We start from the raw sequence: 24,655 nt of genomic DNA, 5'->3' as shown, positions 1-24,655 counted from the left end.
CACTGGATTACAAGTAGAGGAAAGGTACATCACCTTTGGTTTCTTTTAGGCAAGGCAGAGCTCTTAGCATCCCTCAGCACTTCCTTAACAGTGCACACAAACCTTATTTAAAGCAGAAGTACTGGGTTTGTACTGGCAGTGCTGCCTTCTGCTCTCCAGTCAGAGGTAGCTGAATAATCGGAAACCTTTTCCCAAAGCCTAGCAGACATTTCTAGAGCCCTGATCCCAAGGGCTTGTCAGCATGCTCCGGTGCTTGTGCTTCAGTTCTTAGTGCTGTTTCCTTTAAACAAAAAGTTGTTTTTTTTGCTCCTGGCTCATCTGTTCAGTATAATACTTGGTCCTTAGGATGCTGATTCGGGAAAAATCTGTTTTAAGGAACAGCTAGTTCTTTAGGCTGTTATAGGTAAAGCATTTACTGATTAATTGGGCTGTGTGCAAAATGCCCATGCTCTGGAAATAAGGGTGCTGCTGGACTTCATTGCTTCTAAGTGTGCCCTTAAACTGCTGATAGCTGCTACTCAGGTTTTGTGTTTGCTGAAAGCGAGTGAAGTAACTTTACATCAGAATGACTGAAACTGCTGTGATTTATTTTCTTTTTTTAGCAGTCAATTATCGTTTTTGCTTTTTTCTCAGCACACGCTGGTCTCAGAACTAGGTAGGTGCCTTAGATTTAGCTTGCTGCTGGCTAGGCACAAGTCTTGTGCTTCTGCGGTCAGCAGCTTCCAGCCTGTGCCTCCCTCTGCACTTCGGGACAACCCCTATCTCTGTCTCCGGATGCGGCCTTTTCCTGGCCACCAGGCAGTGACAGACCTAATTTGTTAATGCAACTGGTGCATCGCTGTGCCAGCCACTGCTGCTTTTAGCTTGCAGAAAAAGCCTGCGATAAAAGGAAGTGGCTGCAGAGGGAATGAGCATGCCTTGAAGAGTGGTGGGGTGCCTGGTACCGAGGTGCTCTCTGGGGTCTCCCGAGACAACTGGACTTAAAAGACCTGAACATCTCAGTCACTCTCCATCTGGGTTCACAGAAGTGATGCCAAGGGGGTGAGCAACATTAGTCCCATTTTACAGAAAGCTAAGAAACGCTTAGCAACTTTTGTAGTATCTCCTACATTTGTTGGGGTTATTAAGGAGTTAGGGCAGGGTGTGCCATCTCCTCCTTGCTGTGCTACATAGCGATACTCTTTAAACACATTAATTTAATTTCATGCTGTTTCGCAACAGAATTTTTTTATGTTGGTGAATGCACTTGCAACACTTCAGTGGGTGTTTTACCCTCATACTTAGTGGTTTTTACTGTTCCTTTACTTTGTAGTTACACTGATAACTTGCTGGTATAGCAAAATATTATTCAGAGGTGGTTTTTGCCTCAGTTGAATGGCCTTATGTAAAAGGCAAGAAATAACTGCGATGTGGGACGTGCAGAACAGTGCAATTCATTCAGCCCATATGCAGTGTTCCCCAGATCAGTTTTCCACCGTGAGGGTGACTGGCCAAACCTGACCTTTTGTCACATTGAACAAACTACTTTGGAAAGGTTTTTTGTGAAATGTGGCAGGCAGGAAGGCTGTCTGTTACTGATGTCTTCACTGAAGTGTTCTGACAGTTTTTGCTCAGCTTTTTTGAAACAAACATGTAGGTAAAGGTGAAACATAGAAAACATCACTGGAAGTGCTTTAAAATTTCAGAAAGTTCTACAAGCAGGGCTGGGGTGTGGTTTCGCAGCTCATGCAGTGATTCGTGAACAAGAACCTAGGTTGAGGCTTGGCTGCAAAGCAACTGCAAAAGGGTTACCGAGGGACTGTGTAATAGTTTCTTTGCTCACATTGTTTTGTTGTTAAAATAATTTTCATCCTTTGTAACTACTGTCTTTTCAATGGTATGGGTGTATTTCCTCTTCAATCTGCTGTGAAGTGCCACGTGTCTCTTCTGCACCTTACTTTTAGCCAAAATGTCCTCAGGTGAACACATTTTTCAAGAGTATGTGTTGTTCTCCAGTCCTGCTGCTCTTTGCCCAGGATCACTCAGCTTAGTACCTTGTTGTTCTGATCATTCATGTCAGGACTCAAAAGTTAGGGTTTTTGTTAATTATCAAGAGAAGGTTTGAAAAGAGACACATTCTCAGAAGTGAGCAATAATGGCATGTTTAGGTACGATCCAACCCAAAATTAAATCTAATCATGTTAATTATAAAATTGCATGCTCACCTCCAGAAGTCATACATCAGCAAAGCTGGTGGTAACCCTTCATACCTCTGTCAAGCCTTGTTGTTAGGATCCTTTCAGCAATTAATGTGTTTAAAAATGCTATAATATTCCCAGGAAGAGTCGATGTTTCAGCATGCACAGTGCTGGGGCGATGTTGCTATGGCAGCCTTAGCCATGATTTCTTTCTCTTGTTAATACCAAAACCTTTTTTTTCCGAAATGCCCTTCATTTTAGTTATTGGTATTCTTCGTGTTTAAACAGTGCTTTATAAATTATCACAACTGTCAATCGGTCATTTTATTACTTTTCCTGATGTAATTGCTAGTACAAGTAATGCAGTACCACTTTGTGTGGAAGATACTGTAAATACAATCTAATCTAAAAGACTTCAGTCACTGCCATGGTGGCATAAGTCAAAAGCCAGAGAGGCTGCTGTGAAGTGTTTTTTGGTCATAGTTAAATTTTTTTACATTTTGCTGGCAACTCTGAACATCACATCTACCCTGGGATACCAGCGCCTTCTAACGTGATGATGCGGGTAAAACTGTCTCAGTATTTCCTCAGTGTGATGAAAATCAGACGGATGGTAAAAAGACAACCCAACCTCATTTTAGCAGAGGTTTAAAGGACACAGAGGTAGTGCCCTCACCCCCAGTTCTTCCACTCCGCTGCAGCCCGCTCACTGCTGTGCGGGGTAGGGCTGGAGGCACTGCAAAGCTGCCTTTGTTTTGAACCGCGTTTGTCCAGTGGCTCTCAGAAGTGAGGGTGCTGCTCAGAGGGGGTCGCAGCCAGCTCTCCTCAGTCAGGTTAGAGACTGACCTTCTCCAGAGTGCTACGACTGTAAAGCATAGCTGATCTGAAGCTGATGAGCAGAGATCTAATAATAGCAGTTTATTCCTTCATGGCATTTCTCACATGCATGTTTCTTGCTCATTGATGCTGGCTTGCCACATTTGTGCTCCTATTGTCATAGCAAATCCATATGTCAGGAGTAACTGTTGTTCATGTGTTATGAGGACATTTGAGAAATGTGGACAGTGGCAACGTAATAAGCTGTGGAGAGTTTGTGGTAGTTCACCCATTTCCCCTGTTTAAAATCTTAATATGTCAGTTTTGTCCTCATGGGAATTGCAAAACGACCCAGGCATCCCCAGGTAAAGCCAGAGATGTCTTCCTCCTGCTCAGCTTGGGTGCTCAGCCACCCTGGCTTCCTCTTGTGAAGTCGGGGAATGTAGAAATGGTGGTACCTGTGCATGCTGCTTTTCAGTCTGCACACCCAAGGACAGCTGTGCTGAACCGAGAACAGAGTTCTCCTGAAGAGAAATGCTTGCTAAGAAGGCAGTCAGAACAAAGCTTGCGTAGTCAGTGAGGGCTTGCAGTATCTGGCAGGAAACCAGGATGCAAATACTCTTTCTTTAAAGACTTGATTTCTTGTTATGTGTTAACGTGACTCCTGGAGTGATCTGGGAGAGAAAAAGACTTCAGCAAGGATTTGCATCCAGATTAGATCTATCCACAACCCTCCAGCTGAACCTGCATTAGATTTTATTGTCACTTGCCCTGTCTGTGCTACAAAGAAGCATGACCCTGACACAGGCAATAGTGGAGGAGCAAGGGGTCTTTACGGGAGGCAAGTGACTGCAGAGCACCTGGTCTGGAGCAGTGGGAGGGAACAGGAGCACACATGCACACCCAGGTGGGGAGGAGGACTGATGGACCCTGGCAGGAGCTGCAGAGCCACTGTGCGGCCAGCCCATGGGATGAAGCAGCTGAATACCCAGAGCTCTGGGTCTGAGTGTGGGTCTGGGGTGGCAGAAGGCAGGGAATGGGGGCAGGAAGTCTGTGGCAGAGGTGCAAAGAGGGCGATTCTCTGACCTGCTTCTTGGCATTCTTGTAAGTGGGCAGTGTTTCGCTTTTGGTGGAAACAGATATTTTTGTTCACTTCCACCCACAGCAGGGAGAGATAGAGAGGCTTCCCTCTGAGCCAGAGCTGCCGTCCTCCTGTTCTGCTCTGGCCTTGTTCCCAGCCTGGGAGGAAACAGTTTCTGTCCCTCTTGAGGCAAGCTGGAAGGGTTTTGCTGCTATATGAAATCAAAGATATGGGTTTTTTTTTAAATCTCTAATGAAATAAGTACTTCTGTATATACATACATATATACCACAAACACCATATATATATAAATAAAAATGACAGCATTGTAGCTTTTGCACTGAGCTGCCTGCTTTGGAACAGCTTCAGTCCTGCAAGTAATTGTTCAGCAGAAAAAGCATTCTCGGTAACAAACTGCTGCTGTCGACTGTTGCAGCAGACAAAGGAAATGAGAGCGAACTTCAGCTTGAATTGATTTCTTTTTTTAAACTAAAATGATAGTTAAGCCTCTCTGGTGCCTTGGAAGCTGCGTGCAGAAGGAAGCGTGATGAACATTGAGCTTTCTGAGGGAATCCTTGCACAAGCATGTGGTGGCTTTTCTCCTAGCGCTTTCTGTTCGATAGACTGGAAAATATTTGAAATGAGCAGCTCTGTGTGCTACCCTCAAGCAACACGTGTAGGGAGACACTACTGTAGAGCTGTTCTTGGCTGCCGTTGAATTCAGGTGCTCGCTCTCTGAGGGTTCACTTCCTAATATTGATGCAAAAGTGTTTTTCTGGTGTTAAACACCAGTTAGCCACTCAAGTGAAAGGTAAACTCTGTAAGTAGTGGAAGAAGAGAGCCTGAGCAAATATTTCTTAGGTCAACCCTGCTCTGTGAAGAAGTAGTTGGGAAAGACAGACATGAAAAAAAAAAGACAACAAACCCTGACCTTTAAGGACCAATGGCATGAAGAAGCTGTGAAATTAAAACTTGTTTTCTTTAAGAAGCTGACCATCAATCTAACAGGGAATTTACTTAGCCTACAGAAGGGCAGGTATTGCCTTTGATGTGGAAGTTCATCTGAGATGCTAGCTGATGGGGCCTGAACCTGAAGCACAGATGCAGCCTCTGTTATAGCGTATTAATTAGCTCTGATTATAGATTGGTATTTGCAAATGCTGCTTTATCCAGATCAAAACCCACTGTCTACTTCCCTGCTGCCAAAGTGAAACACAAATGAAAACAAGAGATTCACCAGGATGAAAATGCTCACTAACAGAAAAATGCTGGCGGTAGTGTAAATGGCTGTCAGGCGGAGCCGGAGAATGTGTTAGGGAGGGTTTCTGCACTGCAGCTGCTTGGGATCAGTGCAGGTGTAGAAGCTTGGAGTTAATGCTTTGGAATTGGAATCATGGTATGAGGTCTGAAAGAGGCGCCAGTTGAAAGCTTGTGTGAGCTCCAGAGCTGGCCGTTGGGCGGCGAAAATGCTGGCAGTGTTTGTTGGGCCTTAGATCAAGGCCTCAATCCAGTGCAGCCAGACCTGTTGTAGTGTTCAGTCCTCTGCTTAGTGTGAGAGCGTGAAAGATTTGGGCTCAGCACCTGGTCCAGCATTCTCCAGTGGGTGCTGCTGGGACAATATGTCACCCTCCTTGTGGATACTGCAGGGTTGCAAAGACCACGTTAGGAGAGCCAGGGTTACCAGACCTCAGAGAAGGCGTGAATGCAGCAGAAAAAAATTTCTTGGTATGGCTTCTAATATATTAGAAACAGCTTAAAACAGCTAAACAAAAACAAGGTTAGAAACCCTGTTTGTATTCCTTTCAGCATGGCAGAAAACCTTCCTGTGCAAAGGTGGACGTGCTTGGCGATATTTAAGTTAGGCTGAAAGCTGTGTGTGATTATTATGTTTGTGCATTGTGGAGGTTCAAAAAAGATTTTTTTTTTTTTTTTTAGAACTAGGTAATTATAAAAATGAAAGGCAGTTACTGTAGGTCTTAAATCAAACAAGAATGTGAGAAAGAATATGTGCTTCAGCAGCAAGTCCAAATTGAATCATCAAAGACATAGGCATTCTCCAGTCACCTTGGCTCCAGGAGGACCTCTGCGTGGATCTCTGTCTCCCTTACTCTCTGGAGGAAAAAGCTGATTGTGTGTTGCTTAGCAGGTACAGCAGTGAAGACACATGAAAGTTTTAGGTAGTTAACATAGGTGGTTTTATTTTATTTTGCTCTTCACAGACAGGATTGAAGTTGGGAAAATAATCCACTTCAGAATCTTGAGGGTTGGAGTAGAAGTGACGTGCAGAATCTTCATGCTGTCAGCTCAGCCTGTTCGTACATATGCCGAGTGTGGCATATTTAACTGCAGGTTAGCTTGGGAGATTGTAAGCTTTGAGAGTTTGTTGTGGTTTTTTTTTTTTCATGTTTGGTAGCAAAATATTAAGATAAAAATATTAAAATAGCGAAAAGGTTTTACACTTAAAATCTGTCATCCAGTCTTCCTGCCGCTTTACATCACTTTGTGCAGTTCTTGTGGGATAGCTGGTACTGCGCCAAGTTAAACTTGGTTGATGCTTTGGTTTAAGGCAAGAAAGGATGAAGCTTGTGGACTTGAAGGGAAATGTGCAGGGATGGAATCCCTAGTAATTGTCAGAATTCTGTTTTCAGAGGGGTAATTAAGTCACACAGTGCACCATTGCCAGGAGCTCAGCATAGAGCAGTTTGCAAACCTGGTAGAAAAGGGCATTGGCCACGGAATTGCTCTTTTGTTGTGTTTTTTTTTTTTTTTTTTTTTGCTTTCTTGTATAGAAGAAGGAGGGAGGAACACTTACTTCAACTAAGAAGGACCTGATGTAGGGAGTGGCCAAAACCAAGATGATGTCTGTACTTTAAATAGCACATCCTCTTTCTGACTGCTTTTGTGTGGATGCTGTTTTCTTATTCTGCTGAAGTTACTTTGGCTATTTCTATCTGAACCAAAGTGTAACATTTTTTCCCCTCTTTCAGTAGCTGCTTCGTGACAGAATAAAAACTGGATGCGAGTTGTGCATTGGAAAGTGTTGATGTGTGCTTGTGCACTTCATAGCACTATGAGAAACACAGGTGCAGCTGCTGCTGATGTTTGCTAGAAGTAGACTTAAAAAGCAAGAAAATGAAATTGCTCTTCTGCACAGACAACCTGTTGTAAAACTGTGGGGCAGGAAGCAATTCCGGAAGCAAAAATTCCATTTGTTTCTGCGGAACAAAATGAAGAGGCTTCTTCAAGGCCAGGCAGATGAGAATCCAAACCATGCTCATCACTGCCAACTCTCCCCGGTGGAGATTGAAACAGACATGTTTGTTTGTGGAATGAAGAGGAGCTCTGCAAGCAATGAATTTTCTACTGCTGGAGGGGACTTTCATCAGGATGCAGGATGTGATTCCAAGGGAGCGAGTGAAGTGTGTGTTGGTGAGGTGGAACTGAACTGGGATGGCTACGTAAAAATACCATGCTCGGTTCAACAGAACAAGAAGGATTTGCAGGGAAATTCTTCTGATGGTACGACACAGACCTCTTCTGAAAGAAGGGGCAGAGTGTCTGAGGGGCAGGACCTTTCTTCCCTGAGCATTACCATGAGCTGGAGGGAGGTAGCTGAAAGGCAAGGGTGCTTTCCCCAGGAAAAGCCCACTGCATACAAGAGTCGTAGACGGCAATCAAGAGATCGCTCAGCTGATGTGGTTGATTACATTGTTAAAGAGCTCCAGGGATTAAGTCGCATCCAGACAGAGATTGCAGAGCTCCGGCAGCACCTCACCTTGATAAAAGGCTCTGTGGATGAAGTCTCCAGCTGTGTGGATACGGTCTTGAGTGAGATAGAAGGCCTGCAAGGTGGTTCCACTGGCAAAACCCATGCTCGAGAGCCAAGTAGGGAGGTACTCAAGGAAGAACCCATATTATATTTTTATGGCATCCCAGAAAAAGATGGTGAAAACACAGTAGAGCTTATCTGCAGCTTCTTGTCTGAATATCACTGTTTCAATGGTATCCAGTGCAGTAAGTATATAAAAGATGCTTATAGATCAGATATCAGTACCGGCAAGCCATTAACACCAAGACCAGCAGTTGTGAAACTTGTCAGTTGTGAACAGAGAGACTTTATTTTACAGAAGTCTATCCATCTCAAAAGCTCAGGGGTCCGAATTGCTACGAGTGAAGAGCAAAACCGGCAGAATGGCCAGAGGGGCCACAAGACAGATTCAGTCTCTTCACAGTCTGGCTTCAAGAAAAATCATTGCAACTCAGTGAATCCTGATGCAGCTGAGAGAACTGATGCTGTTGGGCACCTTCAGACAGATTCATGCCAGATTAAGTATAAAAGCACAAGCAGGAAAACACAGTGCGTAGGGGAGAGACTTGATTCTGTGCAGAAGTCAACCTGGGCTAAGAAAAGCAGCTTGACACCTGAAACTGGAAAGGATGCACAAACAATAAGCTGCAGTGAGAAGACTTCAGATAACAGTGCCATTCACCAGGCACTTCATGAACCTGCACAAAATCCACAGGTGACCAATTTGGCCAAATCACGTGATGGAAATCACTGCTGCTCATCTGACTCTTTGGGCCGTGCAAGCCAGACGTATTCTCCAAGCAATGGTAGTGAGCACACGCTTGACACTGAAAGCGTCACTGAGAATTGTTCCTTCCTTCTAGATAAAGATGAGAGGATAACCGCAGAAGAAATTGAGAGAGACTGTGATACCCCATGCAAATTTACCAGCGTGGAGAAAGTTGATCTGCAAAGAGAAGATGTTTCTAGTGGGGTGACAACCATTAGCTATGATCATACAACGGATGAAATGGCTGATAGTAGTGACAGCTTGAAAGATATCCAAATGGACCTGAATGATCAAGATCCAACTGATCAGGTCTTTAGGGATGTCCTGGAAAATTCCCAGTATTTCCTTGACCATTCCCGGGATAACATTGATCTTGTAGACATGAAGTTTTACACTAATAAGCTTGGGAGAGCTATTCATCACTTCAGATCTGCTCTGCAGGTGGTGTTTCACAAGTTGGAGACAAGTGATTCTGAAATGCTTTTGGAAAATGATAGTGGACTACAGATGGATGATGACAATACACTGATGCTGAGCAGTTCAGGTATGTGTGGCAGCTCTGACAACTTTGCAGAAACCCCTCCTAGTCAGTCCTCCGAGAGCCAGGCAAACACAACTGTCACCAGCGAAGCATCTGCTCAGATGCAGTTTGTTCCTTCCAGTCTTTCCTCTGTTACACATGAACCTCCTGTTTCCAGTTTGATACCATCATCTGACTGTGAAATCCCCGCTGAGCAGCGCTCACTTCCTGAGGAGCTTGGAGGAGATGTGAACTCTCTACCTGAGCCAGCAAAGGAGTGCAGACCCATGAGCCTTGATAAGGTGTGCGCAGAGACCATCTACCTGAACAAATGCATCAACAATTTCAAAAATGTGCTGAGGGAAAAGAGACAAATGCGTAGGAGACTCTTAAAAGAATTAGCACAGGAGGGAAACTGGATTTCTGCTGAGGAGACAAATTCAGGTAAACCCCCAAAAATGTTTTTAAGCAGATGTCAAAACTGTTGTATTTCTGCAGCCAGCAGCCAACACGTCACTCTGTGGGTGAACGGTTTATTAGAAATTGTGAGCAACTAGGTACAAAGGCACGTACGTATGCTGTACAACAGTACTGACCAAAAAGCCCTGAAATTTGTTGTGTAACACAATGAAATGCAAGTTAGCTTCACCTCTTTTTTTTTTTTTTTTTTTTTGAGAGAGCGAGGGAGATTTGCAGTGCATCTTCAAAATAGCAGGTGTTAGGGTTTTTCATCATAATTCGTGACTTGATTTCTTGTTAAGTATAATAGTTAAGACATGTGATAACAGAGTGTGCATTTGAGCTATAAGTAGCTCGATTTGCAGTTTTGGGAGTTGGGTGGATCCAGACTTCAAGTGGCTCCATCACGAAGTGGGAGTTCTCAGTGTTTAATCACTGCTAGATGTTATCCTACTAGAGACCTTTAAAAATAAGAATAACAATAAAAAGTAGAGACCTGTGTTTTGATATTGTTTCCATAACTTGTCCATGAGATGAGAAGTTTCCCATGTCTGTGGAGCTACATCCCTTATTGCCAGCACAGAAGTGAAGTGTTTGACTGCAGCAGACGTGAGCTGATACAGCAGTGGAGCAGTGCTGGCTAACCCATTCCTAAGATTGTGGGAGATACAAAACAGCTGACATATTTTGATCGGTCTGGATTTGGTAAAACCAAACCTAACCTTGAAATGTATGTCCATCTGCCCCCTCCCTCTCCAGGCAGTGAGAAAACTTTCTCAGTGTCATCTCTGCCACAATCACTACAGTTAAGGGAAGAGGCTTGACTGTTTAAAGAGTGGTAGATATTGGAGCTACAGCTTGAAATCATCACATCCTTATTGTAAGCCTCCCTGTGTCAAATATTTTGTTCACTTTTCTCCTTGTGATCATGAACGCTACTCAGAATAATCAGAGTGTTGTTTTTCCTATTGAAGGAATTGTCTCACTCTACATGTCTTTTCCAGTGACTGTGCTTTTTCTGTGAAGAAAAAATCTGTCAATCTGTATATGACTTCTGTACCAGAGACCTGCTGAGTTATGTAGATCATAAAGCTTGTAATCAGCTCTTTGCTTTCTTATTTTATATGAGGTCCTTAGTGTAGAATTGATTTGAATAATAGGTTTTTAGTGATTGAAACACCAGGGTTTGTCAGCAGGCTTGGCACAGATATATACATATTTTTGTTTCAAGGGAATGTTTAGATTACTGAAGTATAGATAGTACAGATGAAACTTCTCTTTTTTTTAAATTCAGAAATCTATTTTTATATTATCTTATTTTTTTCCTTTTTTTGGTGGTGTTTGCGTAGTGCTCGAGTCCTGGACATATGTCCTAATTCTAGGACCCGAGGGAACAGTCAGTCATTTGGATTAGCATTTGCCACAGTGCCACAAAAGTATTGAAATAACCTATTTCTGAATGTGAGAGGAAGCTGCTCGTCTCAGCAGGGTTTGAGCAGTACAGGCATGCTCACAAGGCGAGAGGGAGCCAAAACATTAAGGAGAGGGAAGGTCACAGCTGGACTTCAGTGCCTTAGGTCTGGCTACAGTGTGGGCTGGCATTCCTGAGCCTCCCTTGTTCCGTTCTCCTGAACATCATCTAGTGATGTGACAAAGAGTTGATACTTAGACGTCTAACACTTGGCGTAAAGGCATTATCTATATGGCAGATGGGACAACTGAAGTCACAACAAGAAGTACAGAATGAAATCACGATGTAGGAAATGTGCTTCTTCAGACAGGAGGAGTCAAATGGAGTCAAGGGTAGTGGAAAACACTGGGTAAGGGATGAGAAATGGCAGAGAGCTTGGAAGTCGCCCTGCAGGAGACGCCAGGAAACAAAGTAGCCCAGACCATCAGGGCAAGGCGGTGAAACTGGGAAGGGAAGAGCGCTCCTGTCCAGAGCAAAGGCTGAGGGATGTATTTGGAGCAGCAGTGCTCGCATAGGACGGGCAAGGAAGCAGTGGGTGAATAACCACTTGGCAGTAGCCAGAGCAAGAGAAGGGGCTGACGGTACTGCCAAGGGCTGTAGAACAGGGCAAAATTAATCCTATGCTCATTCAGTTTGAAATAGGGTTGTTTTGGCATGCATTTTCTGAGAAAGTGAAGCAACAGTTTTATGTGCTTCTTTGCAGTACTCAAAATAATTTTGAGCCAACTTCTTATTTTCTTCCTTTGGAAAAAGCATAATACTCAGAATGCAATGAAAGGTTGCTGGCTTGCTTTTTTTCCTAGCTGCAGATGAGTGCCTGTGTCTTACTTTTGAAATATAATTTGTTCTTAATAGGCTTTTAAGTTCCTGGGTGAGGTCCACTGAAAACTCAGTTCTCCTGGCTCTTTGGTTCTGAGCCTAAACCACTGCATTACTCTTTCCTGCTTGAAAATTCAGTTGAAGGTATTTTATTAAATATGTTTGGCCGCAGTCTGCAGCAAAGGAATGGATGGTAACTTTAAAGGTGTTGGTAAATCTGTGTGTTTTGGTGAATCAGAGATGATGCACTGCCATAAAGGTTTAAATTATTTATAGTTGTACGCAGATGCAAATTACCAGAACAATTTAGAACTTGGCAGATGCATGTAAATAATTGTTGTGTTTAATTTGAAGTCAAAAGAGAAAAAATAAAGTACCCCCTGAAAATTTGAGCAAGGTTTTAAAGTTTTAATTTGAAAAAAAAAAGGAAAAAAAGTAAGTGAAGATGAAAATGATTTGATTTTGTGTATGTTTAAAAAAAGCCCTGAAATGGTAGAGATTTTTGTACATGTAAATTAACTGCTCAAAACTGGAATGGTGAAAGAATTCTGTGATCAGGGTTTAACCAAGTTAGTCACTGTTGATGATGCTGTGAGCACACCTGCTGTAATGAGAGCTAATCAGGAGATTTTAAATCTTTATATGCAGTTGCTCAGAGCTTTGCCAAACTTTATATTTGGCCTGAAACTGTCCTTAACAGCTTTGAACTGAAGTTACTTGGATATCAAAGATATGCATGGAATTTAAGCCAAATAATCCCCTTTTTTCCCCAAAAAAATTAGTCTAATGCAAGATTCATTGTTTTGGGTTTGTATAAAAACAAGTTTGACCTATATTTGAGAAACTCAAGTGCCCTCAGGCCTTAAAATTTGGCAATGCTAGTCTATGTCAAGGATTTTTCTGTGGAAAATCCACCCCAAACGAGCGAAGAGAACAAGCCTTCAAAAAATGTGTAGTTTGCATATGGTTGCTGGTAGTTTGCTGCAGTTGAGCTGTTGCTCTGCCAGAGACTCCATCTGTCCTTAGTGTTTTCCAGCCGGGGGCTAGAGCAGGGCTTTCCCTGCTCGAGGTGACTGAGAGGCATGGCAGACCCAAGAGGGGACACGAGTCCAGGTGTTCTGTATCTTCTGCGCTCGGAGACTTCACAGGAGACATTAGGAAGGAATCTGGTTAAAATACAAAGGAGATAAAAACCCAAGAATGAGGGAAGTCTGGATCTACCTGGGACACACTGAAACAACCCCAGGGACAAAATCAAGAGAGGTGGGGCTTGGCCTTGAAGGGTCTGGGGTGACTGCAAAAATAAAAAGGACAAAACCAGGGGACTTGCAGTGGAATTAGGGCAGCCTAGGTGAGAAAGTTTTGCTTAAAAGCAAGGGGCAGGCAGGAGGATGGTATAGAATACCACTTCAGAGGGGAACAGTCAGAAGTACCTGTGCCCAAAAAAGCACTCTCCCATCTGAATCTGAGATGGACCCCAAGTTTCCTCAGCTTCTCCAGGTCAGCAGGTCTGTGCAGAGCTGACTGTTAAAACATGGCATTCCTGCAGCACTGGCTGTTACGTGGAAGACAGCAGCGTCCTGCTGCTTGCATTTTCTCCTCCGTTTGCTCACTAAGGAGCAATCTGGAGGCTTTTCTCCCTGCTCAATATCCATGTGGGCATGCCTTAAGGTGGAAGGCAGGGTTTTTATTTTAGCTACAAGCCAGCACTTCATTTGCTAAAGTAATCTGACTTCTCCTTAGTGATTGAGTTAAAATAGCTTCTCTGTTTCCCTGTCTTAGTGACTGCATGTGTGTAATTACACCCATATAGACAGTAACTTCAAAAACTATTTTAGCTTTTAAACCAATTGGAGTGGCCCTTGTTGCCATGAAGATACTCCTTCCCCTCCATCTTTCATATGCAAATGAGTAATATGATTCTTCTATGCAGTCACTGAATTATCTGACTGGAAGACTTAAAAAATACCATGTCTGTACCGGAAGTTTTGAGTATGACTCTCATATAACTTTACTAGCCTTGAAACTGCCTATCCATAAACATGAGATTTAGTGTAGGAGGCTTCTAGATTTTTTTTTTTTCCTCAGAGGATTGCCTACATTTACAAACCAGAAAATATCTCTCTGCATTATGGTATTTGCAAAAGCAAAATGTGTTCTGTGGGAGCTACCAGTTCCCTCGTAACAGGCAAAATGTACAGGGGGCGAGGGCGGAAGGAGGGGGGTTGCTTCAGATGCAGTCAGTGAATCCATTCTGGGGGAAAGGGCGAACAAGTCTGTTCCTCCCTGTAATAAATGCAGGTTCTCCTTCCAGTGTGGTAAATAGCAACTCCAATTCTGTATGAAGATTGATTGAAATTCTTGAGTTAATAAAACAGGAACTACAACTCTAAAATAATCAGCTCTCAAAAGCATATGTTCTAATGCATGTGCAGTTATGGATGAAATTTGATTAGTTTAACTCAAGATTAATTGGTAGAGCTTAATGAAGTGGTGTATGTCCCTGAAAGCACATGGGAAAACTTCACTGCACAAATGTTTTATCAACTTGTGGCAAATGTTTACCCCACTTTCTGAAATAATTTTGCAGAGCTCATGGCAAGAAATCTGGTCTATTAACTTTTGTTCCTCTCCTTCTTCTCTTTTTCCTTCACAGAAGGAGGTAGAGGAGAGCTACAGGTTGTACATGTTGTCCCTTGTAACCAGCATCTCTTTCTGAAACTCCTGTGTGTGCATGCCCTGTCTTTGTGTAGCCAATTGCTCCCGCTGAGGTGCTGAGATTCAGTTTAGCATGTTATGGTTGTCAGAGGAATTATTAACACTGTGTATGAGTTAAGAGTCTGTTCAGTGCGTATTACCTCCTACAAAGAGGAAAACATGAATGCCTGAAGTGATCTCCTCCATTCGGTGCTCTGTGGGGTGTGTGTAATGTGCACAGGCACCACTTTAGCAGAGTACAAAGTTGTTTTATCTTTTCCAGTCTTCCTGTTTATAAATCTTATTTAAAGCAAGAATTTCTTCATTTTTCCTCAGTTGTATTATTTCACTCCATCTCTTATCTGCTTTGTACACTCACAGCAATTAAAGTCAAAAGTACAACTATGGGCTATAATGTTAAGCTTGAGCAAGACTAAGAATGCTGGGAGGTGTCTGCTGCAGATCCTGTGCCTTTTTAGCTAGCTACAGAAGGCAGTTTGCTTTGAGCAGGGCCATGTGTCCTTTGGGAAGGACAGGACTTTTCCTTTAATACCTACAATTATTGCTTCTCCCCTCCACATGGACTGGTTGCCACTCAGTTGTCACCTTGTGGGCAACAGGTAACTCTTTTCCTCCTAAGGGGATCCACAGAATTTTTTGGCCAACTGCTATGTAACATGTTAGTTTGTGTTTGCAACTGTACCTCATATAGAGAAATTTATGGCAGTTGGATTCTTGGCTTGTTTTCTTGCATATATGCTGTATGGACTTGGTGCCTGCTGTGCTTTTGCCTCTCCCTTAGTTGTATGAATTGGGCTGAATCAGCTTCCTGGAGCAGGCTGAACGTTGCATGGCTTTTAGGCTTCCATGCATATCTTATCCTTTGAGTTGGATAAATTCGTATTCCTAAGCTTTCTTAGCCTGTGTATCAACAAATTTGTTTCATTCTTACTGGCAAACGTCTGTCCATTAACACTTGTTCGGGAATGTAGAGACATCCAGTGTCAAATATTAGTGTCAATTTCTGTCCTCTTCTGACTTCAGTGCAAAAATGCTGCAGCCTTCTTTAAGCTGCTCATCTGGCATCTGGAAAACTGGTACTGAAAGATACACCAGGTGGAAGGAGCTTCCTTTGGGGGTCTTCAGTTGTTTAAATTGATGCTTTTGCAGAATATAGTGAATTTAAAATAATTCCTTGGCTTGTTGCAGCTTTGGATTACATGTAAAACGTAGCATATTTGAGTTAATGAATACATTGAACCACAAGACCAGCTAGTTTAATTGGGATGATTTAGTTCAGTCTGACTCTGCTAATACCCAGGAAGAAATGGTCTAATTAGACATGACCAGAAGTTTAATTTAGACAGTGAAACAGTTGCTCCTTGTTTTATCCTGATTCAGATTAATCTATAGCTAAATTGAGGTCTTTTAGGTTTAATAATGAAGTATGGTGTTTGAAAACAGTTAAGATGATTTTCAAAACAAATAAAAAGTCGTTATTGACTTTTTTCTTACATGTTTAAATAAAGCAGCTTTCCATGTTTTACATCTGTTCTTTATCTGAGAGGATGATGTGCTAGACACAGTACTTAAATGTGATGGAAAGTTACATTGTTAGAAAGCTTTTTATGTGAAGAGATGGATTTATATGAAGAGGGCTAAGGGCATGTAGTTATAGGACAAGGGGTAATGGCTTTAAACTGAAAGAGGGTAGGTTTAGATTGGATATAAGAAGAATTTCTTTATAGACTTTCTGATCTACAGAAGTGTGTGATTGTTTGTTCTATCCATTAAAACATCTTTTTGTGTATGAGATAAATTGCAAAGTTTATAAGTTGCAGCTTGGTTAAGTAGCTTCTTAAATTACTTGTAAGCCTAGCTGCTGCTTTTCCTGAGTAAGCAAAACTCCTATTAGTTTCCTCTTTAGACTTCACCAGGTATTGCCTTCCCTATGACTGAATACTGTGCCTTAAATTATCATCTCTGTTGACTTGTTTAATCCAGTGTGTTTAATTTATGCTACTCTGACACTGATATTATTTTGCTAACTGGTTCTTGACTGATAAGAAACTTTAATTACTTGGAGAAGACCTTTCAGCAACTGATTGCAGTGTGCTTTACTGTGAGTGAATATACCACATTACTAGGGGTGGCAAGCACTTTGCTGGCTGAAGGTGTTTTTTGGACAGTAGGTATAAAACTGTCATCCATCAGCATCAGGAATAAAAGAAAAAAATAATGTAGATGTGATGGGCTGCTTTGTTTGCATGTTTGCTTCTCTAACTTTTCAGTGCTGCTTTATGTGCTTATGGAGATTGAAAAAAAAAAGATTCAGACTGATGTGGCCGCTTTTGAGGAGAGATCAAGTGACAGAGCTGTGCAGAGAATTGAAGCATAAGCCAGCAAAACACTTTCTGTGACATGCAGCATGTGGATGTCTAGGTGTTAAACATGTCTACTTTCACTTTACCCTCCCATTTGTTTTAGGAAAGACAGTGCTAAAAATTCTCACAGTTGTTCCAGTGTTCTTTTTATTTGCCTGTTGTTTCCTCTTCTTGCCCAGGTGCTGAGCCAGCCAGGGTGTTGTCATGGGCTGAAATCAAGCAGGTCCGTGGCTGGTGACCCAGAGCAGCTACCAGAGCCGTTCTGTGTCCTGGTGTGAGTGCTGCCTTCAGAGCTGCTCCCCAGCTGCAGCAAATCCATCTAAACAGCATTGCCATTTGCTGCCTTTAAATTAAGAGTAATACATGAAGTGTTCCTACTCACAACAGTGGTGTGAACTATGGATTACATTAACTGGCACTTCTAGAGGTGTCTGGACCCTGTTAAGCCACGTGTCAATGCTTGTAGGTAATGCAGCCTCTGGTTCTTCGACTACGTATGTCAGTCCAACAGGGGACTGCAGAGGCCTTCTTGGTGACTGCAAGCCCTCTCCCTCTGTGTGATCCTGCGCCGTTACCTCGCATATAAGCTGCTGAATTTTCTTCTTTAAAACGTAGTTAGTTTTGGTGTCTCCTGCTCCTTCTGAAAGGTTACTACAGAACTGCCATGGTTAGACACCTTTGAATTTTCATCCTCCATTTATGTTTAGCCATAGTTCTGCTTCCATACAGTATGTTCTTCTGTCTATTGAAAAAGCACAGCAAAAGGTTATTTTTCCTAGAGTAAGCAGACTGTCCCGTTCTTCTCCAATAGTGTTGTGTGTACATCCTCGTGCTGCTTTTGCAATTGTCTTCTATGAATTCTTTTTACTTTGATGTAGAATGAAAAGATTGTATATGTGTTTCTGAAGGAATCTGAACCAGCACAGTTTAGTGGTATTTATGCTTTTATTTCTATGGAGACATTTCACTGGACGTACTCTGTGGATGATGTTCTCTCCTTACGTGATGGTATCATAGTGGCTCATGGCCAGTGTGATGACTGGAACTCAAATCCATTGTCACGTGCTTTTCTCCACCAAAGAACGCCTTGTATGCAGTCAAATTCACAGCAGGCTTTGGGGCTCTGACCTTGCCATTTGTACCATGTTTAATTCTCCATTGTTGCAATCTTCACTACCATCAGTTCTTTCCATTGGGCATCTGAGTTCTGTATCTATAATTCTCCGGTGTTTGTCATCGGCAGATTTTATGAGCAGATCCTACTTACTCCCACTAGCTTCCTTATTGCGTTGTCCATGGTTGGCTCAGTGACAGTTACTTGTTTACCCACCTTAAAGCTCCCTACTCCTTCTCAGCTTATCCGGCCTTATTGACGTCACATGGCATTGCATCAGAAGTGTTTTGCTGAAATGAGAATTCAGTTGATAATTCATTTTACAGTCTAAAGAAAAATGGTTGCTTTGTCAAACAAAAAATGCTTTCAAAAACTGGTGTATCCTGTATGATACTTTTCCTGTTTTCCAGTTGCCTCCATGTTAGTTCTTTCCTTCGTGTTTGCCCTGTAGCCTTTCAAGCTGTTGAAGCCAATAACGAGCCTGTGCTAGTCTAGATCACATATTCCTCCGTCCCCCCTGACACCTTAACTCTGGGTATCGCATTGGCTCCTCTACAGTCTTAGGGCATGAGCCCTCATGTGATGGATGTCAGGTGCTGGTTTTCTTGACATTTTCTCAGGGAGAGTGCTGTCTGGAGCAAATTATCTCTTTACTTTGCCATCAGCAGATGATGACTCCTGTTTCCACACAGCCATCACCTGTCTTGCCCCTGCATCAGTATTGTAACTTACTGAAAGCTCTTCTGTTTTGTGTTGTTGTACCCAGATGATTTTTAATCTTGACCCTAGAGAAGCTCTTCTTCTTCCGTTGTTTTCTTTTTATTTGCATGTCTAAAATGCTTGCCAAAAAGAATGAAAACAAATGACCAGAAGTACAGTTTATGTGGACTATCAGCAATTTTTACTTGACATGTCTCAAAATGTGGGAGATGATGGAGGTTTGTTTCCTGGTCACACTTTCTGCTCTTCCCTGCGTCCACACTCCTGGCCGCTCTCTGTTGACTTGTGGTTGCCTGTAGGAAATGGTTCTTGCTGCTAGATAGCCACTTTCCTTGGATCTTGTTGCCCTGAACGGAGTTCTTCATGCTCTTGTGGTCTCCAAACTGCAATATTGCCCATGCTATTTGTGGTCTGTTAATGTCTCAGATACTGATGGCTTATATTTAGAGTTTCTCAGATAAACTGATTGAAAACCCTGTCACACTAGTTCCTTTTGCCAGGAAGTGTGGCCATGTTTGTGTTTGTCATTCTCTTTCATTCAGTACAGCTGAATCTCTTTGGCAGAAATGACAAGATAGGGCTTGGTCTGTCTCATGGGAGTCTGGAGCCTGGTGTGTTGCTCCGGCTGTGAGGGGAGCGTGCACCCGTGCTGGACCATGGGTCTGGGCTCCTGCAGGCTCTGCAGGCCAGTGTGATTTCCTAGAAAAGCTGGAGTGTCCATTCGGTTATGGATAATGTCATGTTGTTCATGCCTGTTTAAAAATATAATAATGAAAATTATGTAGTCTTCAGATCTGCCTAGCTCTGGAGTTGTAGGACTAACAAATAAAAAGTTTAGACTCTTGCTGCTGTACAAGTTGAGACCTCAAATAGAAACTTATTTTCCTTAGTTATTTCTGCTCTTCTTGGGACACCTTGTCTGTCACCTGTGAACAACATGAGGTTGCACCGCTCACCCAAAGCACAGGACAAAAAAAGAAAAAAAATCTTGCTTTTGAGACTGTGTTCTTTTATCTTACGTAAAACTGGAGCTTTTTTCCTGGCAGATACTCCTTTACTTTGTTATGATTTTCAGGTTGTGAGTCCCATGGTTGAAAATACTTTATTTTCCACTGTGTGCAAGTTGTAGCCTTTTTATAGTCTTGGCAGACATGATTATCTGAGGTTGGAGTGTTGGCTGTTAGCAGTGGGTTGGGCAGTGTGTCTTGCTTGGTTCTGTTTGAGAACAGCTTTTCTTTCAGGAAGTACAGGAGAATGTGTGAACTGTAAGCTGGAACAAAGAGGTTTCCAGTTACAGGTAGACCGTTTTCCCGTTATCCAAAATGTTTTGTTTCCTCCTGGTACACTGCAACTGTTTAAGCTCTTCTCAGCTGTAATCAGTCCTCTGAAGATTTTCAAAGAAACAAAATATCTCTCTATAAATATACTCCTAATATGAACATAAGAATATCATTTTAATTCATTAATATGATCATATTTGCAGTTTGTGGTGTTTTCCATTGTACCATGAGATCCCAGTTCACCTTGTAATCATTTTGCAAGTGATGGCCCTTGTTTGACACCTCTTGGAAATGAAATACTTGCATATGAATGATTGGGGCGGCAATGGGACCTCCCTGCTAGGGAGCTAGAGTCTTCGTATTTGAGCACAAACAAAGCTCACAAGTGTTTGTGCAAGATTTCGTGTTGATCAGTCATTTGTGCATTTCATACAGGTGCGGTTAATTTATGACATCTTGATTATGACCAAGTTCATGTAAGAGATGACCTGTGAGTTTTCCAATAACTCATGTTTTTGTTGGGTTGAAAAAAAAGAAGTTGGTCTTCGAGACTTCCATTTGAAAGATGAGGTGCACTGAACAGGCTCTTCAGGTTCCAGTCCTACGTGTTCAATGAAATCGCGTAGCCCGTCTGTGTCTGTATCGCTTGTCCTGACACGTTGGTCATTGGAGGTGCTTGAATGAATTTCTGTATGCATTTGCCTGCATGCAGTGTGGTCTGTAATCCTTTCCTCAGAATATAATCCAAATACTTCCTAGTCTGTTTGGAAACTAATTACATATTGTTCTTTTCCCTTCCGCCATTTAAGGGTCAAGATGAGGCTGATCCATCAAAACCACCCTGGCTCAAAGGAGGGTGAGTGCCATTTTGAGACCTTGTTTCACTGTTTATAATTGCAGCGTACCTTGAGGTCTGCTGTTTAACGTAAGTAAAAACCACACTTCTGATGTGTTTAATGGCTGTTGTCAGGAATACAGGTGGCCATGCCTCACTTAGGGCCAGGCTGCTGCCACATTTCAGTCTCCTCTGAAACAGCTGAAGGTGGGCTGTGCAGCTCTTTAAGAGAAATCTGTGTTTAAGAACAAGGTTACAGTTGCAATGTACAACCTGTATACGTGATAGTGGCAAGTGCTTATGGCAGTAGTATTAAATAGTCCTTGCTGAGCAGCACGGAGTGGTCTGGATGAGATTGTTTTTCCTGAATCAGTCACTGATGGCACCAGGAAAGGGAAAAAGTAGCTCAAGAAAATTGCTGTCTCTTTTGCTCTTAGAAGCAAAAAGTAGCTTTGGGGAACTCTTCTGCCTTTGCAATGATTTCTGTGGTCGTTGTAGTAGTCAAAACTGCAGTAACTCTGGAAATCATTGCAGTTTGTAATTTTTAAAGCAGTGATCACAGAATCATCATGCCTTGTTTACATAGGTGAGTCGCAATGTGCTACTTGGAACAGATGAAGCAGACAAATTCTGATTGTGTGTGATTTCAGGATGATACTCTGCATAATAGGTGCCAGCATGGTAGCTTCCCTAGAATCCTCTCTGGAAAAAAAGACAATGACGCATTTTACATGCTACTAGATTATGTGCCTCATACATGATTAAGTGGATATGGTTTGGTGGTGGTGCATGCATTAGGAGCTGACGTAGCAGGAGACTTGCCCTGAAATCTCAGCAAGAGGTTGGCTTCTTACACACGTAAGTTAACTGTCATACTGCTGAAGGCAGCTTCCCTAATAAAACGTGAAGTTAAATCAGAGGCTTTGTTATTTGACTCTCTGCTTTTGGAGTCATTCTTCTGTGATGTTGGTATTCCCGCAAAGCGACCTCCATACCTGCAGATGCCTGGAGCTGCCTAGCAACCCCGTGCTTTCCGAAGGAGCCCAGGACTTTGCTGAGCAGGCTACTGGAGAACTGGCAAATAGAAGGAGCAGGAGACAGTGATTTATTCTGACTATGAACAGCACCTTCTCATGCTTTAGCAGGGAGACAATATACTGAGTTTATTGCTTCACACACAAAATTATATCCCATCCTGAAAGATGAATACGTCTACAGTCCTGAAATACTTAAAAATGTATTCTGTCAATTCAAGGCAATGTTTGCTCTAGACTGTAATTTTTTTCCCTTTCTATGTGAGCTATAACAAAACAGGCAGGCTGATGTAGTTTTGAAAAAAGTTTGGCTTATTCACTGTATCCCCACGTGCAAGGGATTTCCGGAAAAGGTGGTTGTGGGTGGTGTACCTTTAATTCACCATTAGCCACATTGTGGCTTATTACCACAAAGTATATTAAAGTGCTTATGTTTGGAGTTTGTTGTTCGTATGAAGATTAGGGAGGTGGTGTCCTTTGAAGGAAGTAATTATCTTATGTCATTGCACACCATCTTTGTTTGCTTAAATTGTCAAGATTTAATATAAGCATCAGTGTGATAAAATTTGTATTAAAAGATTAATGCTTGCTTCAAGCTATTTGCACTTTTAGCATAATGCAACAGTAGCTCACTGTCTGTAATCATTGGCTTTGAAGATGTGGCTTCAAAAAAAAGTACAATTGGTATTATGGATCAGTCGCTGGGTGTAATATCTCATATTTCTGTATTTTATTTATTAGTGCAAATCATCTCATACAGAACCACTATTCACTCCTTAATACAGCACTCCATAATAATGCTATAAATATTACATGCATTGCAGAGGAGAGTTACCCTATTACATAGAAAGCCACAGCGTGCATATTTGCGGCACTGTCAGTACTTCTGTCTGTGCAAACACTGTAAGTTTGTTAAGCAAAGTAGAGATTGTGCTTGAATAAAGATACTGAGGTAGCTGAAAGCACAACCAGCTGGATAATTTTGAAAATGAAGAATTGTTGATGAAAATTCTTTTTTTTCCTTTTTTTTTTTTTTAATATTAGTAAGCTAAAAGAAGCAGGTCATCTGAGTGTGTAACTATCCAGGTGCTAGGATACCTCTCTTCAGTATAGGTGCAAATACAAGCTCCTTTCAAATATGCTTGTTCTCTGTCAGTCTGGCTTACAACTGGGTGTATCATAAACCTCAATCTATCTCTTTCAGGGTGCAAATACAAGCTCCTTTCAAATATGCTTGTTCTCTGTCAGTCTGGCTTACAACTGGGTGTATCATAAACCTCAATCTATCATAAATATTTCGCGACAAAGTAGTCTGTAACTAGATGTGTTTCTCAAGCACAGTAACTTGTTTAGGCTCATCCTGAATTTATAAAACATACAATTTTAATATTTTTCTTTTTTGGGAAAAGTTGGAATATGTGTTTTCTTTCAATTGAATTAGAAAAAAATAAATCATTGGAAATCGTGTAGACAAGTGCAAATTCCTAGCTGTGCCATTAACTTTTCGCAGGAGCATTGACTCTGGAATTTTACTTGTGACCATTTTGTTGCATCTGTTCAGCTTGCAGACTCTCCCTTTCTATTTTGCATATGCTTTTGTAATTCAAGTGATTTGACACAAAGCTTGCCTGGTAAGCTGTATTGTGATTTAACTGTTGCTGGAATTCCTGGCATCATCTGGATAGTCTTCTGTGACACCTGTTTTACCCCAAAATGGTATTGCTGGTATGGGAAAGGGTTTGTAACATTATGGCAGCAGACAAAATTCCATGTTTTTTCCCAGCAATGCTATTCTTAGTTTTGGCAGTATAAACACTTTATGCAGAGATCTCTTATTTCTTGATGTGGGTCAGATTTTTCTGAAATAAGCCAGAAGGGACTATTGTAGTGTAACTCTGACAAAACGTTTTTCTGGATTTCTCTGCTGGAAATGAGGGTAGCCTCTAGTAAAAGCACCATGTAGCCTCGCTGCAAGAATTTCCAGTGTTGGGAAACTGTTCTCATTCTAGGCCAAAGATTCCAATAGTTTTGGTTAACTGCTGTGAATCTCCACCTTTCTCATGTCCGAGTTTGCCTTCCGTTGCCAGCTTTGAGGTCTGGTTGTCGCAGCTGACTGCGGGTGGTTTGTGCTCGCCGTGTGGGAGCAGCGAGCCGTGCACGGGCTGCGGTGCGAATGTGACTCACGCTGCATGCGGAGCCGACGCGGTGCGTGCAGTGACGTGTGACTGCTCACCTTCCCACCAGGCTCGTTCAGCCGGCAGCAGCTGTCAATTCAGCCGTGGCTCGGACATGTCACCTTCCTACGCCCCGTCAAAAAAGTCAGTTTTACCATTACAGCGCTGTGGCATGTTTCTGTATATAACAGAGCGTTTCCCCCTTTGACACAGCCTTGTGCTAGCCTGTGTCGTGACATCCATGTCTGTACTAGAGCGTGGGCTGCTACAACGTAGGTTTGGTCATTGTTTGTTTTTTTCCTGGATGTTTTTTTGACTTTTGTCTGTATTGAAAGGGGATTTGAGTAGGTGTTGCTTCCTGATGGGTGCAGGTTGCCTCTTGTCACTTACCAGCCTCCCAGTTTTCATGGCGTGTGCAAATTTGTGGTGGCAGTTTGGTTTCCTAGATTGTTTTAAATGGTAGCTCCGTGTGTGTCTTTTGTTGCAGCAAGAACAGT

The 24,655-nt window shown here is 42.3% G+C and overlaps 1 protein-coding gene across 11 annotated transcripts in view; it reads left to right on the top strand.

The window, feature by feature from the left end:
* UNC13B (unc-13 homolog B) overlaps nucleotides 1–24,655 on the top strand; it is a 219,320-nt gene that overhangs the window by 105,207 nt on the left and 89,458 nt on the right. For 6 of the 11 annotated variants that reach the window (XM_075447135.1, XM_075447133.1, XM_075447134.1 and 3 more), the window contains one exon: nucleotides 20,925–20,971. In XM_075447135.1, the coding sequence (XP_075303250.1) occupies nucleotides 20,925–20,971 (47 nt within the window). Of the gene's footprint in view, nucleotides 1–7,061; nucleotides 9,616–14,576; nucleotides 14,600–20,924; nucleotides 20,972–24,655 lie in introns of all 11 variants that reach the window. The other 5 variants (XM_075447129.1, XM_075447128.1, XM_075447131.1 and 2 more) reach the window with 1 other exon arrangement.

This window comes from Opisthocomus hoazin, chromosome Z (genome assembly GCF_030867145.1).
Source record: "Opisthocomus hoazin isolate bOpiHoa1 chromosome Z, bOpiHoa1.hap1, whole genome shotgun sequence".
Taxonomy (NCBI): Eukaryota; Metazoa; Chordata; class Aves; order Opisthocomiformes; family Opisthocomidae; genus Opisthocomus; species Opisthocomus hoazin.
This window is presented reverse-complemented; position numbering and strand designations above follow the sequence as displayed.